This window comes from Scyliorhinus torazame, chromosome 20 (genome assembly GCF_047496885.1).
Source record: "Scyliorhinus torazame isolate Kashiwa2021f chromosome 20, sScyTor2.1, whole genome shotgun sequence".
NCBI classification, from domain to species: domain Eukaryota; kingdom Metazoa; phylum Chordata; class Chondrichthyes; order Carcharhiniformes; family Scyliorhinidae; genus Scyliorhinus; species Scyliorhinus torazame.
The window spans coordinates 22,813,992-22,834,025 of record NC_092726.1 but is presented as its reverse complement, the minus strand read 5'-3'; the positions used below and the strand labels follow the sequence as shown (position 1 = coordinate 22,834,025).

At 54.0% G+C, this 20,034-nt stretch overlaps 1 protein-coding gene across 5 annotated transcripts in view; it reads right to left on the bottom strand.

The window, feature by feature from the left end:
- The window catches only part of LOC140396958 (actin filament-associated protein 1-like 2), an 83,028-nt gene that overhangs the window by 8,695 nt on the left and 54,299 nt on the right, over positions 1–20,034 (bottom strand). For 2 of the 5 annotated variants that reach the window (XM_072485938.1, XM_072485940.1), the window contains exons 6-14: positions 17,348–17,556; positions 13,749–13,928; positions 12,205–12,300; positions 10,428–10,512; positions 9,884–10,095; positions 6,083–6,225; positions 4,389–4,503; positions 3,219–3,339; positions 495–632 (exon numbers count right to left, since the gene is read on the bottom strand). In XM_072485938.1, coding sequence (XP_072342039.1) covers positions 495–632; positions 3,219–3,339; positions 4,389–4,503; positions 6,083–6,225; positions 9,884–10,095; positions 10,428–10,512; positions 12,205–12,300; positions 13,749–13,928; positions 17,348–17,556 — 1,299 coding nt within the window. The remainder of the gene's footprint in view (positions 1–494; positions 633–3,218; positions 3,340–4,388; positions 4,504–6,082; positions 6,226–9,883; positions 10,096–10,427; positions 10,513–12,204; positions 12,301–13,748; positions 13,929–17,347; positions 17,557–20,034) is intronic. The other 3 variants (XM_072485939.1, XM_072485941.1, XM_072485942.1) reach the window with 2 other exon arrangements.

The window sequence follows — 20,034 nt, the reverse complement described above, 5'->3', positions numbered from 1 at the left end:
CGGAAAATTGCCTCGAGTGGTGAACCTCAATCTCTGACAGCAAGGCAACACAGTGGCTAGCACTGTTGTTTCACGGCTCCAGGGTCCCAGGTTCGATTCCCGGCTAGGGACACTGTCTGTGCGGAGTCTGCACGTTCTCCCCGTGTCTGCGTGGGTTCCCTCCGAGTGCCCCGGTTTCCTCCCACAAGTCCCGAAAGACGTGCTTGTTAGGTGAATTGGACATTCTGAATTCTCCCTCTGTGTACCCGAACAGGCGCCGGAATGTGGCGACTAGGGGCTTTTCACAGTCACTTCATTGCAGTGTTAATGTAAACCTGCTTGTGACGGTAAAGATTACTTTAACACTGGGTTCACTTTGAACGCAGCTCCTAAATTGACCTGACCCCCCCCCCCCCCCCGTTTACTTTGCCATGAGCAAATGTGGTAATCGGGGCAGGGCAGCGCAGGGATAATTCAGACCAGCCTTGCAATCGAATATTTCATCTTCTGCTTACCAGTCATGGAGTCCATTGCCTCTTTGAAATCCTTCTTCTCTGTCTGCGTGGCTTGGCTCCGAACAGGCTCCTTTTCAGCTCCGCATGTTTTAATTTCAAAGTCACTCCAAGATTTAAAGAAGCTGGCTTGAGGAAATGCTGTAAGAACATAACATAAGAACATAAGAACTAGGAGCAGGAGTCGGCCATCTGGCCCCTCGAGCCTGCTCCGCCATTCAATGAGATCATGGCTGATCTTTTGTGGACTCAGCTCCACTTTCCGGCCCAAACACCATAACCCTTAATCCCTTTATTCTTCAAAAAACTATCTATCTTTAACTTAAAAACATTTAATGAAGGAGCCTCAACTGCTTCACTGGGCAAGGAATTCCATAGATTCACAACCCTTTGGGTGAAGAAGTTCCTCCTAAGCCCAGTCCTAAATCTACTTCCCCTTATTTTGAGGCTATGCCCCCTAGTTCTGCTTTCACCCTCCAGAGGAAACAACCTGTCCGCATCTATCATATCCCCTTCATAATTTTATATGTTTCTATAAGGTCCCCCTCCATCCTTCTAAATTCCAATGAGTACAGTCCCAGTCTACTCAACCTCTCCTCATAATCCAACCCCCTCTGGGATTAACCCAGTGAATCTCCTCTGCACACCCGCCAGAGCCAGTACGTCCTTTCTCAGGTAAGGAGACCAAAACTGAACACACTAATCCAGGTGTGGCCTCACTAACACCTTATACATTTGCAGCATAACCTCCCTAGTCTTAAACTCCATCCCTCTAGCAATGAAGGACAAAACAAGGTTAAACGTGTTTTGTCCTGCGCGTTTCCTCTCCCAGTCAGCCTGGCGATCTGACCTCGAAGCTCCAAGTCCGTTCAGTCTCTGCATCCCTCTGATTCCACCAACTGGGAGTCTGGCACAAAATGGCCTGTGGTGGAACCAGGGAGGAAACCTTCTCGAGCACTCACCCCTCATCCTGTGGGCCCATGTTAACTAGGACGCAGAGGCACCCCGCTAACAACCATGCGCAGGTCCCACCCCCGTGCAACGTTGCCTCACACTGCTTGTAATTCACCCCAGGCCTAGCTTTACGTGTTCAGAGGACATGGGCGTCGCCGTCAAGACCAGCATTTCTTTGCCCATCCCTAATTGGCACGGTGGCACAGTGGTTAGCACTGTGGCTTCACAGCGCCAGGGACCCGGGTTCGATTCCCGGCTTGGGTCACTGTCTGTGCGGAGTTTGCACGTTCTCCCCGTGTCTGCGTAGGTTTCCTCCGGGTGCTCCGGTTTCCTCCCACAAGTCCCGAAAGACGTGCTTGTTAGGTGAAGAGGACATTCTGAATTCTCCCTCTGTGTACCCGAACAGGCGCCGGAATGTGGCGACGAGGGGATTTTCACAGTAACTTCATTGCAGTGTTAATGTAAGCCTACTTGTGACACTAATAAAGATTATTATATTAGTCGGCCTTGAGAAGGTGGTGGAGACTGCCTCCTATAGGTGCTGCAGTCCACATGACGTGGGAACGCTCACAATGCTTTTTAAAAAATATATATTTTCATTCGCTTTTTCCATTTATTGCAAATATCGCAGCAAAGCTTTTTTTTTTCAAAGAGTACTCAATTATTCTTTTTCCAATTAAGGGGCAATTTAGCGCGGCCAATCCACCTAGCCTGCACATCTTTGGGTTGTGGGGGTGAGACCCACGCAGACACGGGGAGAATGTGCAAACTCCACACGGACAGTGACCCGGGGCTGGGATCGAACCCGGGTCCTCGGCGCCATAGGCAGCAGTGCTAACCATTGTGCCACCATGCAGCCCCATATCACAGCTAAGTATAAAATGAAAGTAACTATCAATGCAAAATGGTTCGAGTCCAGAACAAGAATTATTGCAAATATTGGAACAAACAAGACAGGATGAATTTAGAACAGTATACTTAAAGAAGTAGTGTTTCCAGTTTTGATACTGGTAATAACAGGTAAGGAGAAGGGGGATCAGTCCATATAATTACATAAAGGTAGCAGTTCAGGCCGCACACCTTCATGTATTGCGAGATCAAGACTTACAATAAGGCTCATGGAAAGCCTAACAGGAGCAAGTCAGATAAAGTGGAGCCGATAAATTTAAGACAGGGGTCCCATACTTTATGGAATGCATCAGACAAAGAACGGATCACAGACGTCATGAATTCCACAGGAATACATCCCACAACTAATTTATGCCATTGAGGGGTATTCCCATCTGGAAGACACAGATTTAGGAATAGAGGATTGAGATCTAAGGCTCTGTCAAAAGTCTACTTCAGCTCTCTGACTACACCAGGGTTGAATCGTAACACAGGCCCATACGCAACGTATATCATCACCCTTGACTACCAGGCACTTTGGGCACATCAGGGATACGGCAGGATTACACCCGTGCCGAAGGCCCACAATGCTTTTGACGCAATCAAGTGGCTTGTTGGGCCATTTCAGGGGGCAGTTAAGAGTCAGTCACATTGCTGTGGATCCAGAGTCCCGTGTAGGCCAGACCGGGTCAGGCCGGCAGATTCCCTTCCCTATGGGACATTGGTGGTGAACTAGATGGGATTTTACGACAATCAATAACAGTTTCATGATCAGTATTAGCTTTTTAGTCATGATTTATTCATTCAATGTCCTCAGCAGATCAAGGGAGAGTGTCCAGGACAGGTGAAGGATGAAGCTGAGGAGAAAGCCCAATCGACACTTACCACTTGGCAGGGTGTTGTACCTTGCTGTGTTATTGTTGTTTATATTGCTGCGATGGTCCCTCGCTGGAGGTGCTGTACGATGCCTGTTCACCACTTCATGGCCAGGCAAATCGACCCTCTGCTGGAAAGAAACAGAGAGGATGTCATGCGTTCCTGCTCCAGACCGAGGGTTGGACCTGGCATTGCGGCTCATGGTGAGGCAGGCATGAGTCCTGGTTTAATCGCACCATCAGAGCATCCCAACCTGGGAACGCCACAGGGGGGAATGATCCAGAGCAGATTTGCCAGTCGGGGAAAACGCCATCCCTGGGGGGAGCTTCCATTCCTCAAATTGGCAAAAATTGGAACTTCCTGCAACGTTGGACGACAGAAAGTCTTCCATTTGCTACGTAAATGCAGCTCCACCCACCCAAGGTCGCGAATTCTGTTGAACCACAAAATGTGCCCTTCGTCACCAGAATAGGTTTGGGCGTTACCAACGCTGAGGAAGAAGATGGAGTGAGAATCTAATCTTCAGGTGAGAGTGGGCACAAGGACTTTGCGAGGGGGGGGGGGTCTTTATTCATTTGTTGTCCATCTTTAGCTGACACCACTGAATGGCTTACTGGGACCGGTCAGAAGACCTTCCAAAGTCAATCACGCAGCATGGGACGAGAGTCAGATGTAGACCTGACCGGGTAAGGGCAGGCGATTGCCTCCCGGAAAGAATCAGTTGAGATTTTCACGCCAATTTGACAACTCCCTGGTTCTCTTACTGAGACCAGCAAAATAATTTCCAGATTAAAAATAAATAAATTTAGAATACCCAATTCTTTTTTTCCAATTCAGGGGCCATTTAGCGTAGGCCAATCCCCCTATCCTGCACATCTTTGGGTTGTGGGGGCGAGACCCACGCAGACACGGGGAGAATGTGCAAACTCCACACGGACAGTGACCCGGGGCCGGGATTCAAACCCGGGTCCTCGGCGCCGTGAGGCAGCAGTGCTAACCACTGCGCCGCCCGATTACCAGGTTTTCCGTCAAAATAAAGCCCTGAATTCAAATTCTCAAACTGGTCTGATGAGATTACTAATCCAGTAACGTAACTGCCATCACCGCCCGCCATTTCTCCGTGGCAAGACCGAGGCCAGCGGTCTCTGTAGCGCGAATGTCATTGTTTTCAGGCCCTACCGTCTGCCGTGTGGCCCCGGAGCCTCCGCCCTCTGGGATGGTCTGAACGGACACGTGGCCAAATGGATCGTCCATGTATGTGTTGGGGGTGGTGATTCTTCGCTGAAGCAAGCCACTGTAAACGATTCAAATATCTCATTGAGGGAAGATGGCAAAGAGTCAATTGTGTACCTCCCCATGCCACACCGCCCCGGCACTCAAATCATCATCGCCAAGATGCCGTTACAGAGTCTGATCTCAGCAACGAGACTTAACTCAGATCCCAATCATGCATTAACGCCTCCCCACCCTCACTCCTCATCGCATCGAACACCAGGAGAGGTGGGGTTATTGGGATAGGGTGGATGTTTGGGCTTGGATAGGGTGTTCTTTCCAAGTGCAGACTCGATGGGCCGAATGGCCTCACTCTGCACTGTTAATTCTATGATTCTACTGTCCCTTATGTGTCACTCCCGAAGGGTTTGGTTCTCAATTTTAGAACATAGAACATAGAATTTACAGTGCAGAAGGAGGCCATTCGGCCCATCGAGTCTGCACCGACCCTTGGAAAGCCCACTCCACTTCAGCCCACACTTCCACCCTATCCCCGTAACTCAGTAACCTCACCTAACCTTTTTGGACAGTACGGGCAATTTAGCGCGGCCAATACACCACATCTGCACATCTAGGACTGTGGGAGGAAACCGGAGCACCCGGAGGAAACCCACGCAGACAAGGGGGAGAACGTGCAGACTCCGCACAGACAGTGACCCAAGCCGGCAATCGAACCTGGGACCCTGGAGCTGTAAAGACATAGTGCTAACCACTGTGCTACCGTGCCACCCAGGTAGGCTTCTGGTCACAGATTCTCCAGCCTGCAGAACTGGCTTTTCTCTCTCCACATCCCATTGGTTCCCTTCTCTTGTAATGTAACTCTCGGGAGTCCTGGTACCATTCTTGTAAACCTATGCTGCACTCCCTTCAAGGCCTGAAGAATGACTTATATCCCCTTGTATTCTAATCCTCCAGCTATTCCGGCCAACATCCTATTAACCTTTTTGAAGGTTGCCTGTTCTTCAGGTTTGAAAGCCACGTACCTGGGCCCTCAAGTCTCTTTGGATCTCCATTGTTTCTGGCTCCTCACCATTTGGATCACACACCTGCCTGAGAGGGGGGTCTCATAGAAACACACCTGAGAATGTGCAAACTCCATACAGTGACCCGGGATCGAACCCGGGTCCTCGGCGCTAACCACTGTGCCACTGCGACGCCCGTACTCTGCCCATTCACTTCATCTATTAATTTTATGCCTCCGTCAGCACTGCTCCCAATGCCGCCTATCTTCGCGTTGACATTCATTTTGAATGTTAGTATTACTCGGAGAACGAAACTTGGAATTTAGACAACGAGTGCCTGAATTCTTCACATTTTGCCAGTTTAAATCCAGCCTATTCACAACTTCTACTCAACGTCATTAGAGATCGCGCAGATCCTCTCTGGCGCTGATTTAAAATCAGGCGACGCGAATACCAAGCTGGTCCCCAGTTACAGGGATAGAGGTCGGCCCTGCCCCGCATGTTCTACGACAAGTATTAGGCCAGGGGAACGATGGAAAGAGGCTAGAAATGGCACACCCGGAAATGAGGAAGAGAATATGTAATTAGCACACGGAGCGAGCAGCGACCAGCGCAGAGATTGATCGAGGGAACTCTGACCTGACTTGGTTCCCAACGCTTGGCTCTGGCTCAGTTCCGGTCTGTCGGACCGTGTCTTCGTAGAGATGCATTGATTCTGTGTCTGTCCCACACCTTGCCTGCAGGAGGCTCAGCCATCGGTCCCTGTCCTCGGGTGAGCTGGCCTATGGGAAGACAGTGGATTGAACTTCATAATCCCATCCAACACAGTAACCCCCCCCAGTCAAAACAGCCTTACACCCCAATGCTGCGACCACATTTCACCATCGGCGAGCTGCCAGTAAAAGTGGGAGACAACGTTGGCGATAAGATTCTTTTTTTTTGACAAATTTAGAGTACCCAATTCATTTTTTTCCAATGAAGGGGGCAATTTAGCGCGGCCAAGCCACCTACCCTGCACATCTTTGGGCTGTGGGGGCGAAACCCACAGACACGGGGAGAATGTGCAAACTCCACACGGACAGTGACCCAGGGCCGGGATCGAACCTGGGACCTCGGCGCCGTGAGGCAGCAGTGCTAGCCCACTGCGCTGGTGTTAAGATTCTGGCCACACTGCCGGCTGTCGTGACTATAGAGCAGGCATTTTGAAAGTGGGGGTTGCGACCCGCGGGTGGGTTGTGGGTGGGTTGTGGGTGGGTGGTGGCGTTCCCGATTTCGGGAATTCAGGCGCAATGGCAGCAGCAGCCGGCTTTAAAAAAATGGCGGCTGCGAGCGGCTTTAAAAATGCGGCCGCGCTGCGCATGCGTGCCCGCTCATCAGTACACGCGGCAAGAGCCCAGAGAGAAACTCGGCCTCCTCCTGATGTCAGCGCGCTGACCCAGGAGAGGATTTTAAAGAAAATTCATTTTCAGTCTTCCTGCATCTGTCTTGAACATGCTCAACGGCTGAGCCTGCAGAACTCTCTTTGATAGTGAATTTTAGAGATTAAAAAGATTCACAATACTTTGAGTGAAGTAATTCCTCCTCATCTGTGTCTAAAATGGTCGCATTATAATTTCCAGACGACATCTCCAGGCTGTAAACCACTAATCTTTTTTTAAATAAATTTAGAGTACCAATTAATTTTTTCCAATTAAGGGGCAATTTAGCGCGGCCAATCCACCTACCCTGCACATCTTTGGGTTGTGGGGGTGAAACCCACGCAGACACGGGGAGAATGTGCAAACTCCACACGGACAGTGACCCAGGGCCGGGATCGAACCTGGGACCTCGGTGTGGTTCACGAAGGTCAGTTGGCGTGGATTGCGAAGGTCGGCCGGTGTTGGGTCGCGAAGGTCGGCCTGTGTGGGTCGCAAAGGTCAGCCGGTGTGGGTCGCGAAGGTCAGTTGGCGTGGATAGCGAAGGTCAGCCTCTGTGGGTCGCGAAGGTCGGCCGGTGTGGGTCGTGAAGGTCGGCCGGTGAGGGTCGCGAAGGTCGGCCGGTGTGGGTCGTGAAGGACGGCCGGTGTGGGTAGCGAAGGTCGGCCGGTGTGGGTCGTGAAGGTCGGCCGGTGCGGGTCGTGAAGGTCGGCCGGTGTGGGTCGTGAAGGTCGGCCGGTGTGGGTCGCGAAGGTCGGCCGGTGAGGGTCGTGAAGGTTGGCCGGTGTGGGTCGCGAAGGTCGGCCGGTGCGGGTCACGAAGGTCGGCCGGTGCGGGTCGTGAAGGTCGGCCGGTGTGGGTCGTGAAGGTCGGCCGGTGTGGGTCGCGAAGGTCGGCCGGTGTGGGTCGCGAAGGTCGGCCGGTGCGGGTCGCGAAGGTCGGCCGGTGTGGGTCACGAAGGTCGGCCGGTGTGGGTCGTGAAGGTCGGCCGGTGCGGGTCGTGAAGGTCGGCCGGTGTGGGTCACGAAGGTCGGCCGGTGTGGGTCGCGAAGGTCGGCCGGTGTGGGTCGCGAAGGTCGGCCGGTGTGGGTCGTGAAGGTCGGCCGGTGCGGGTCGTGAAGGTCGGCCGGTGTGGGTCGCGAAGGTCGGCCGGTGTGGGTCGCGAAGGTCGGCCGGTGTGGGTCGCGAAGGTCGGCCGGTGTGGGTCGCGAAGGTCGGCCGGTGTGGGTCGCGAAGGTCGGCCGGTGTAGGTCACGAAGGTCGGCCGGTGTGGGTCGTGAAGGTCGGCCGGTGTGGGTCGCGAAGGACGGCCGGTGTGGGTCACGAAGGTCGGCCGGTGTGGGTCGTGAAGGTCGGCCGGTGCGGGTCGTGAAGGTCGGCCGGTGTGGGTCGCGAAGGTCGGCCGGTGTGGGTCGCGAAGGTCGGCCGGTGTGGGTCGCGAAGGTCGGCCGGTGTGGGTCGCGAAGGTCGGCCGGTGTGGGTCGCGAAGGTCGGCCGGTGTAGGTCACGAAGGTCGGCCGGTGTGGGTCGCGAAGGTCGGCCGGTGTAGGTCACGAAGGTCGGCCGGTGTGGGTCGTGAAGGTCGGCCGGTGTGGGTCGCAAAGGACGGCCGGTGTGGGTCACGAAGGTCGGCCGGTGTGGGTCGTGAAGGTCGGCCGGTGTGTGTCGTGAAGGTCGACCGGTGTGGGTAGCGAAGGTCGGCCGGTGTGGGTCGCGAAGGTCGGCCGGTGTGCGTCACGAAGGTCGGCCGGTGTGGGTCGCGAAGGTCGGCTGGTGTAGGTCACAAAGGTCGGCCGGTGTAGGTCACGAAGGTCGGCCGGTGTAGGTCACAAAGGTCAGCCGGTGTGGGTCGCGAAGGTCGGCCGGTGTAGGTCACAAAGGTCGGCCGGTGTGGGTCGCGAAGGTCGGCCGGTGTGTGTCGTGAAGGTCGGCCGGTGTGGGTTGCGAAGGTCGGCCGGTGTGGGTCGCGAAGGTCGGCTGGCATGGGTCGCAAAGGTCGGCCGGTGTGGGTCGCGAAGGTCGGCTGGTGTAGGTCACAAAGGTCGGCCGGTGTAGGTCGCGAAGGTCGGCTGGTGTGGGTCACGAAGGTCGGCCGGTGTGTGTCACGAAGGTCGGCCGGTGTGGGCCGCGAAGGTCGGCCGGTGTGGGTCGCGAAGGTCGGCTGGTGTAGGTCACAAAGGCCGGCCGGTGTAGGTCACGAAGGTCGGCCGGTGTAGGTCACAAAGGTCAGCCGGTGTGGGTCGCGAAGGTCGGCCGGTGTAGGTCACAAAGGTCGGCCGGTGTGGGTCGCGAAGGTCGGCCGGTGTGTGTCGTGAAGGTCGGCCGGTGTGGGTTGCGAAGGTCGGCCGGTGTGGGTCGCGAAGGTCGGCTGGTTTGGGTCGCGAAGGTCGGCTGGCATGGGTCGCAAAGGTCGGCCGGTGTGGGTTGCGAAGGTCGGCTGGTGTGGGTCACGAAGGTCGGCCGGTGTGCGTCACGAAGGTCGGCCGGTGTGGGTCGCGAAGGTCGGCCAGTGTGGGTCGCGAAGGTCGGCTGGTGTGGGTCACGAAGGTCGGCCGGTGTGCGTCACGAAGGTCGGCCGGTGTGGGTCGCGAAGGTCGGCCGGTGTGGGTCGCGAAGGTCGGCTGGTGTGGGTAGCGAAGGTCGGCTGGCATGGGTCGCAAAGGTCGGCCGGTGCGGGTCACGAAGGTCGGCCGGTGTGGGTCGCGAAGGTCCCCCGGTGTGGGCCGCGAAGGTCGGCTTGTGTGGGTCGCGAAGGTCGGCCGGTGTGGGTAGCGAAGGTTGGCCGGTGTGGGTCGCGAAGGTCGGCTGGTGTGGGTCACGAAGGTCGGCAGGTGTGGATCGCGAAGGTCGGCCGGTGTGCGTCACGAAGGTCGGCCGGTGTGGGTCGCGAAGGTCAGCCGGCGTTGGGTCACGAAGGTCGGCCGGTGTGGGTAGCGGAGGTCGGCCGGTGTGGGTCGCGAAGGTCGGCCGGTGTGGGTCGCGAAGGTCGGCCGGTGTGGGTCGCGAAGGTCAGCCAGCATCTTACCTGTAGCACCGCCAGATCCTTGTGCTGGTGTGAGACTGTCAACCTGAATTTGTGCGTGGGGTCCGCCTGTGTCCTGACCTCGCAGCCTTGCAGGTCCACAGAATAGCGCAATCTTCCCGCCCCGCCGACATCTTTGTACATCAGCAGCACTCGGTCCTCGATGTGACACCACAGGGTCTGCCAGTGGCTGTTCACGAGCACCTTCAGGTAACCTGCCAGGTCAGACCAGAGTAGCTTCAGCGGCGGGTCACATTCAGAATTGCTGTTCCCCACCAGAACTACCTCAGAGCCTCCAGTCGAAATTGGGAAGATGTCCGCGACATGCAGAAGAACAAGCAACAAGTGCAACAAAAGGAATGTAGCAGCCTGTATAGAAATGAGGTTGGTCAAAACACTGACCAAAGAACCGGTGGCAGACTCGTCGGCAACTTTCGGCTGATTTCCTGGCCTGCTACCATTAACCTCAATGCCAATGGTGGGGTGACTGGGTTGGACAGACAAGAACAAACCTTTCGACGTGGGGGATCGCAGGAGGAGGCCTCACCTGTGTCTCGGGTGGTTAGGCTGTCGGCAACCATTTCGCCTGTGGATCTATCCGAGTCTGACCTTCGAATACCCCTCAACATTGGCTACAAGAGAGCACACGATACACAGACATCAACAAAGCACTTTCGTTGCTTGACAGCCCAGGAATATCTGAATATATCAAGAGTCAAATTTTAAAGAAGAGAATTGAAATAAAGGGACAGAAAGGGATTTTGTGAGGGCGACACGGTGGCGCAGTGGTTAGCACCGCTGCCTCACGGCGTCGAGGACCCGGGTTCGATCCCGGCCCCGGGTCACCGTCCGTGTGGAGTTTGCACATTCTCCCCGTGTCTGCGTGGGTCTCACCCCCACAACCCAAAGATGTGCAGGGTAGGTGGATTGGCCGCGCTAAATTGCCCCTTAATTGGAAAAAAAGAATTGGGTACTCTAAATTTATTCAAGAAACGAAGCTTGTTTCATTATGATCAACTGGAGCCTGAGATAAACTTGGACTCGCGTTTACAACAACCTCACAAGTTGTTCTTTATATTGGCATTATATCCATCTGAACCGTGCCCTTTGCCCCTCATTCCTTTGACCTCTACGTCATTGGCTCGTCCTGTAACAGGGATTCTCTTACCCTCCCTAAAATCGGTGGGATAGTAAGTTGCAATGAGAAATCAATAAGCTTACAAATGGATAGATAGATAGGTTCGGCGAGTGGAGCAAAATGTGGCAGATGCAGTTTAACCGCGGATCAGTGTCAGGTTGTCCATTTTGGTCGGAAAAGTGGAAAGGCAACTTATGATCCAAATGGGGAGGGACTTCAGAGTGCTTCGGTGCAGAAGGTGTCCTTGTGGATGTATCGCAGAAAACTAGTAAAGCAGGTGCAGCAGGAAAGAATAATAATACTCTTTATTGTCACAAGTAGGCTTACATTAACACTGCAATTAAGTTACTGTGAAACGCCCCTAGTCGCTTAAGGACGACAAATGGAATTTTGCCATTCACAGCTAAAGAAATAGAGTATAAAAGTCGGGGAGTGTTGCTGCAACTGTACAAGGCATTGGTGAGACCGCACCTTGAATATTATGCACAGTTTTGGTCCCCTTATTTGAGGCGGCTTGAGGTAGTATTGGACGCAGTTCAGAGGAGGGTCTCTAGGTTGATTCCGAGGATGAGGGCTTTGTTGTGTGAAGAGAGACTGAGCAGTTTGGGCCTGAACTCTGGAGTTTCGAAGATTAAGAGGAGATCGAATTGAGGTATATACGATGATAAAAGGTACGGATAAAGACGTAGAGCGGACGCTTCCTCGTGTGGGCTAATCTAGAACGAGAGGTCAAAGTTTGAGGATAAGAGGCGGCAGATTTGAAAAGGAGTTGAGGAGAAAGTATTTCTCTCAAAGGGGCGTGAATCTGTGGAATTCGCTACCCCAGAGTGCGGTGGGTGCTGGGATATTGAGTAAATTTATGGAGGAGATGGACAGATTTTTAATCAGGTTGAAGAGTTTTGGAGAACGGGTGGAGTTGGGCGACAGGATGGCACTGTGGTTAGCCCTGCTGCCTCACAGGGATTCCATGGTTCTCTGATATCAGCCATGAAGGTATCGAATGACGGAGCAGGCTGAGTGGCCGACTCCCGCTCCTCGTTCTGACGTTCCCTTGCTCGTCCCGCCGCCGAATCTCCCTTCCAAGGCTGGCTCGTTGTTAACAGACAATGCACAGTGCAGAGAAAGAGCATTTGGCCCAACTCTGGTGCCTTTGCGAAAGCAGTGAGCGGCAGACTGATAGACTCACCTTGTTCGAGGCGCATTTATTCTCGGTCCCTGGCATCTTTGGTGAGTTCCACGGTGAAGCACGGGGGCGCGTGTTGCTGCTGACCTCCTCAACAACCTAAACACGGTGCAGTCAAAACAGGGAAGACAGTAAAACCCCTGAAAAAGCCTCCCAAAGACAAGTCCCTTTGTCAACCAGGAAGTAACCCCACCCCACCCTACCACCTCTATTCCATCATGGGTTCCAGACTTCAATATACAAAATCAGGCCATCTGTATATAACGGGACCCGATGCTCCTCCCCTCCCCGGACCAACCCCCTCCAGTTTCTAGACTCCCTTAGTGCCATAGCCAGCGGCTCAATTGCCAGGGCAAACAGCAGGGGGGACAGGAGGCACCCCTGTCTCGTCCCACGGCACAACCTGAAGTACTCTGACCTCAGCCGATTCGTCGATACGCTCGCCACCGGGGCCTGGTGTAACAACTTGACCCATCCTATGAACCCCTCCCCGAACCCAAACCTGCCCAGCACTTCTCACGAGTACTCCCACTCCACCCGATCAAAGACCTTCTCCGCGTCCATTGCCGCCACCACTTCTGCCTCCCCCCCCTCCGAGGGCATCATGATCACATTCAGGAGCCTCCGCACGTTTGCATTCAACTGCCTGCCCTTCACAAATCCCGTCTGATCCTCATGTATCACTCCCGGGACACAATCCTCAATCCTAGTGGCCGGGACCTTCGCCAGCAACTTGGCATCCACATTAAGGAGCGAAATGGGCCTATACGAGCCACACTGCAGCGGGTCCTTGTCCCGCTTGAGGATCAGCGAGATCAGCGCCCGAGACATCGGCGGGGGAAGAATCTCTTCCTCCTTCGCCTCGTTGAAGGTTCTCACCAACAACGGACCCAACGGGTTCCAGACTTCAACCCATATATCAGACGCTGGTAACTTTTTTGAATATAAATTTAGAGTACCCAATTATTTCTTTTCCAATTAGGGGGCAATTTAGCATGGCCAATCCACCTACCCTGCACATCTTTGGGTTGTGCGGGCGAGACCCATGCAGACACGGGGAGAATGTGCAAACTCCACACGGACCGTGACCCAGGGCCGGGATGGAACCCGGGTCCTCGGCGCCGTGAGGTAGCAGTGCTAACCACTGCGCCATCTTGCTGCCCTGACATTGGTAACTTTTAATTGATAATGACAAATATTTTCTCATCTTGAGCCAAACAGGCTTCTGAATGAGTTACTGTATTCATTAGTTAGCTCATAACCACTGTTACAGTACCAGTTATTCCCTTGTCAAATGGATTACTGTGCTTAATTGTGCTCCGTAATGAGGGCAACTGTATTAGTTAGTCACCCATAACAGAGGTTAATGTACTAGTTAGTGACTCATCATAACAAGGGGTACTGAGATAGTTAGTCACCCATAACCATGATTCCAATACTGGTTAGTCACTCATAATGGAGGTTCTAACTGTAGTTAGTGACTTATGAGGATTGTTACTGTACTGATTCGCCACGGAGTTGAATTTCTGGTGCTAACACCTCCAAACCTTCCGCCAGTCCTCCGTCTGCTCACGACTCTGCAGTCCGAGCACCACAGTCTCATTACTCGCTGTCGTAATCTTGAGCTCGTGCTGTATCTTCTTGCTGCGTTTGAACTTGTACGCAACGCGGGACCCCAGTAGGCTGAGCTCCATCAGGGGATACTGGTCCTTCAAACACTTGTAACACTGTGGGCGAGAGGAGTCAGTCTCATAGCGTCAGTACCTCCACACCCGACCTCAACAGGGTTTCTGTGCCAGCCTCTCGCACTTCATAGAGTTTACAGTGCAGAAGGAGGCCATTCGGCCCGTCGGGTCTACACCGTCCCCCGAAAGAGCCCCCTACCTCAGCCCACACCCCTATCCTCCCCGCGTCACCCAGTAACCCCACCTTCCTACCAAAGAGAAGGAATTGGTAGATGTTGAATCTGGAGAAGGGGGTGTAGATAGCCTGGGTCACATTGTGATCCAAAAAGACGAGGTGTTGGGTGTCTTAAAAAATATTAAGGTAGATAAGTCCCCAGGGCCGGATGGGATCTACCCCAGAATACTGAAGGAGGCTGGAGAGGAAATTGCTGAGGCCTTGACAGAAATCTTTGGATCCTCGCTGTCTTCAGGGGATGTCCCGGAGGACTGGAGAATAGCCAATGTTGTTCCTCTGTTTAAGAAGGGTGGCAGGGATAATCCCGGGAACTACAGGCCGGTGAGCCTTACTTCAGTGGTAGGGAAATTACTGGAGAGAATTCTTCGAGACAGGATCTACTCCCATTTGGAAGCAAATGGACGTATTAGTGAGAGGCAGCACGGTTTTGTGAAGGGGAGGTCGTGTCTCACTAACTTGATAGAGTTTTTCGAGGAGGTCACTAAGATGATTGATGCAGGTAGGGCAGTAGATGTTGTCTATATGGACTTCAGTAAGGCCTTTGACAAGGTCCCTCATGGTAGACTAGTACAAAAGGTGAAGTCACACGGGATCAGGGGTGAACTGGCAAGGTGGATACAGAACTGGCTAGGCCATAGAAGGCAGAGGGTAGCAATGGAGGGATGCTTTTCTAATTGGAGGGCTGTGACCAGTGGTGTTCCACAGGGATCAGTGCTGGGACCTTTGCTCTTTGTAGTATATATAAATGATTTGGAGGAAAATGTAACTGGTCTGATTAGTAAGTTTGCAGACGACACAAAGGTTGGTGGAATTGCGGATAGCGATGAGGACTGTCTGAGGATACAGCAGGATTTAGATTGTCTGGAGACTTGGGCGGAGAGATGGCAGATGGAGTTTAACCTGGACAAATGTGAGGTAATGCATTTTGGAAGGGCTAATGCAGGTAGGGAATATACAGTGAATGGTAGAACCCTCAAGAGTATTGAAAGTCAAAGAGATCTAGGAGTACAGGTCCACAGATCACTGAAAGGGGCTACACAGGTGGAGAAGGTAGTCAAGAAGGCATACGGCATGCTTGCCTTCATTGGCCGGGGCATTGAGTATAAGAATTGGCAAGTCATGTTGCAGCTGTATAGAACCTTAGTTAGGCCACACTTGGAGTATAGTGTTCAATTCTGGTCGCCACACTACCAGAAGGATGTGGAGGCTTTAGAGAGGGTGCAGAAGAGATTTACCAGAATGTTGCCTGGTATGGAGGGCATAAGCTATGAGGAGCGATTGAATAAACTCGGTTTGTTCTCACTGGAACGAAGGAGGTTGAGGGGCGACCTGATAGAGGTATACAAAATTATGAGGGGCATAGACAGAGTGGATAGTCAGAGGCTTTTCCCCAGGGTAGAGGGGTCAATTACTAGGGGGCATAGGTTTAAGGTGAGAGGGGCAAAGTTTAGAGTAGATGTACGAGGCAAGTTTTTTACGCAGAGGGTAGTGGGTGCCTGGAACTCGCTACCGGAGGAGGTAGTGGAAGCAGGGACGATAGGGACATTTAAGGGGCATCTTGACAAATATATGAATAGGATGGGAATAGAAGGATACGGACCCAGGAAGTGTAGAAGATTGTAGTTTAGTCGGGCAGTATGGTCGGCACGGGCTTGGAGGGCCGAAGGGCCTGTTCCTGTGCTGTACATTTCTTTGTTCTTTGTTCTAACTTTGGGACACTACGGGGCAATTTAGCACGGCCAATCCACCTAACCTGCAGATGTTTGGACTGTGGGAGGAAACCGGAGCACCCGGAGGAAACCCACGCAGCCACACGGGGGAGAACGTGCAGACTCCGCACAGACAGTGACCCAGCGGGGAATCGAACCTGGGACCCTGGAGCTGTGAAGCAACAGTGCTAACCACTGTGCTACTGTGCCACTCCAAATCTCAGCTGCTCCTTTCTTTGCCTTCCAACCTCGGGACACATAAGAAAGAGGAGGTGGAACAGGCCACACTGCTCCCTCGAACCCCTGTGCCATTCAGTAAGGTCAGGGCTGGGGTAGCTCAACTCCACTTCACCACAGCGAGCAGCGAAACACCGAGATAACCATCCAGATATCTCTTTATTCAAATGGTGAAACTAGGAAAAGAAACGAGGAAAAGCTCTCGGAATTCACCACCAAGTGAAAGGGAGAGAAAGGGAGAATAAGTTATTCAAAATATATGATCACGGGCTGGAGTCTCTGATTCTCAGGCCGTGTCCTGACGTCGGTGTGGGAACGGTGGGTTCTACGACCGAAGATTTGGCACAAAACGGCCACCGATCCTCCGTTTGGCTGGGGGCCGGCCAGCAGCCGAGCCGCGTAGAGCACTCGGCCCGAGCTGCCGATACGGCCCGGAGAATTGGCGGGTCCGTGGCAGCGCATGCGCAGGGCGGCGGCCTGCACCGCGCAGCATGGCGCCAGCCGCGCGCGGACCCGGCCCGCGAAATAATGCCCCCCCTTTTGCCCGGCTCGCGAGCCCCGGACCACCCCTTTCCCCCCCCCCCCACCCCTCACAATGCCCCCAGCCCCTGACAAAGTCCCGCCTGACCGCGCATCGGCCCCTCCCCGACTGAGGAGGTGCTGGGAGTCCGCAGCCGCCACGCTGAGTTCCCGACGGATGATAGCACAGGCGGAGCATCGGGGGGGGGGCCTGAGGCAATGTCCTGAGGCCTTCGGTGCGGAGTGCGGCGCACGGTGCTCTGGAGGGAGCGTCGCGAACGCGGCGCCGGCCCTGATATCGTCAGAAACGGGTATTTTCTGGCCGATCGCGATTTCGGCGGCCGCAAAACCCCCGCCCGCATTTCGGACCAGACACTGAGCTGAGTAATGATGAAGATGCCGGGAGTTAGCGTGAAACACTCACTCCAAACAGGTTAGGTCTGCGCTGCGACCCATTATTCAGGGTGGGTTCAACACTCGTTGGGTTTTACCTCGCTGGTGGCTGCCTGGGTGAGTCTGTGTGTGTGTGCAGTGCAGAGAGAAAGAGAAGCACGGATAGATTACGATGGAGGACAAGTGAGAAGGTTAAGGATGCGGCCAACATGAAGCTTGTGAGTGTAACAGGAGGCAAGGGGAGACTCTTGTGGGGTGCCTGGGGTGGATTAGAGTGTTCCATCGTGTTGGGGGTCCAAGAAAGGATGAATCGAACGAAGAAAAACGTAAGGACCATGTTTGAAAAGTTTGGGAGTGTCGCAACGTACCATCAGAACTTGGTCTCTGATGAGAAATAACTGCTTTGTCCATTGTCCCAACCATTTCTTCCTCCACAGAAAGCCACAGATTCGCGAATGTGGCAGTGGCCGTGTGGGAGAGTCTGTTGGCAGCCATCGCAGGGAGGCGGTACGGTTATTTCCAGACACATCCTCTTCTCCGTAAGATTCATAGTGACTGCTATCTGAGTCCGCACAATCTGCAAGCACATTCAGTTAACGGACGTTCCGATTCGGATACAGACCGACACACTTAATGGGGAATCCCTGGAAATACTGACACATCCCCGGGACCCCCTGTAAATACTGACACACTCCCGGGGACCCCTGTAAATACTGACACACTCCCGGGGAACCACTGTAAATACTGACACACTCCCGGGAACCCCTGTCAATACTGACACACTCCCCGGGACCCCCTGTCAATACTGACACACTCCCGGGGGACCCCCTGTAAATACTGACACACACCCCGGGGACCCCCTGTAAATACTGACACACTCCCCGGGGACCCCCTGTAAATACTGACACACTCCCCGGGAACCCCTGTCAATACTGACACACTCCCGGGGACCCCCGGTAAATCCTGACTCACTCCCGGGAATGACCTTGTCAATACTGACACACTCCCAGGGACCCTCTGTAAATATTGACACACTCCCCGGAGACCCCCTGTCAATACTGACACACTCCCCGGGACCCCCTGTAAATACAGACACACTCCTCGGGGACCCCCTGTAAATACTGACACACTCCCGGGGACCCCCTGTAAATACTGACACACTCCCCGGGACTCCCTGTAAATACTGACACACTCCCCGGGACCCTCTGTAAATACTGACACACTCCCGGGGAACCCCCTCTAAATAGTGACACACTCCCGGGGACCCCCTGTAAATACTGACACACTCCCGGGGACCCCCGGTAAATACTCACACACTCCCGGGGACCCCCTGTAAATACTGACACATTCCCCGGGACCCACTGTAAATACTGACACACTCCCAGGGACCCCCTGTAAATACTGACACACTCCCCGGGAACCCCTGTCAATACTGACACACTCCTGGGGACCCCCGGTAAATCCTGACTCACTCCCGGGAATGACCTTGTCAATACTGACACACTCCCGGGGACCCTCTGTAAATACTGACACACTCCCGGGGAACCCCCTGTAAATACTGACACACTCCCGGGGACCCCCTGTAAATACTGACACACTCCCGGGGACCCCCGGTAAATACTCACACACTCCCGGGGACCCACTGTAAATACTGACACATTCCCCGGGACCCACTGTAAATACTGACACACTCCTGGGGACCCCCCTGTAAATACTGACACACTCCCAGGGACCCCCTGTAAATACTGACACACTCCCGGGGACCCCCTGTAAATATTGACTCACTCCCGGGGACCCCTGTAAATACTGACACACTCCCGGGGAACCACTGTAAATACTGACACACACCCGGGGACCCCCTATAAATACTGACACACTCCTCGGGGACCCCCTGTAAATACTGACACACTCCCGGGGGACCCCCTGTAAATACTGACACACCCCCCGGGGACCCCTTGTAAATACTGACACAGTCCCCGGAGACCCCCTGTAAATACTGACACACTCTCGGGGACCCTCTGTAAATACTGACACACTCCCTGGGACGCCCTGTAAATACTGACACACTCCCGGGGTCCCCCTGTAAATACTGACACACTCCCGGGGTACCCCCTGTAAATACTGACACACTCCCGGGGTACCCCCTGTAAATAAATACTGACACACTCCCCGGGTCCCCCTATAAATACTGACACACTCCCCGGGACACTCTGTAAATACTGACACACGCCTGGTGACCCCCTGTAAATGCTGACACATTCCCCGGGACCCCCTGTAAATACTGACATAATCCCGGGGACCCCCTGTAAATACTGACACACATCCGGGGGACCCCCTGTAAATACTGACACACTCCCGGGGACCCCCTGTAAATACTGACACACACCCCGGAGACCCCCTGTAAATACTGACACATTCCCCGGGACCACTGTAAATACTGACACACTCCCGGGGGACCCCCTGTAAATACTGACACACTCCCCGGGACCCCTGTAAATACTGACACACTCCCCGGGACCCCTGTAAATACTGACGCACTCCCGGGGACCCCCTGTAAATACTGACACACTCCCCGGATACCCCCTGTAAATACTGACACACTCCCCGGGACCCCTGTAAATACTGACACACTCCCCGGGACCCCCTGTAAATACTGACACACTCCTGGGGTATCCCCTGTAAATACTGACACACTCCCCGGGGACCCACTGTAAATACTGACACACTCCCCGGGGACCCCCCTGTAAATACTGACACACTCCCGGGGACCCCCTGTAAATACTGACACACTCCCCGGAGACCCCCTGTAAATACTGACACACTCCCCGGAGACCCCCTGTAAATACTGACACACTCCCCGGGACCCCTGTAAATACTGACACACTCCCCGGGACCCCTGTAAATACTGACACACTCCCCGGGGACCTCCTGTAAATATTGACACACTCCTGGGGACCCTTTGTAAATACTGACACACTCCCCGGGGACCCGCTGTAAATACTGAAACACTCCCCGGGGACCCCCTGTAAATACTGACACACTCCCGGGGACCCCC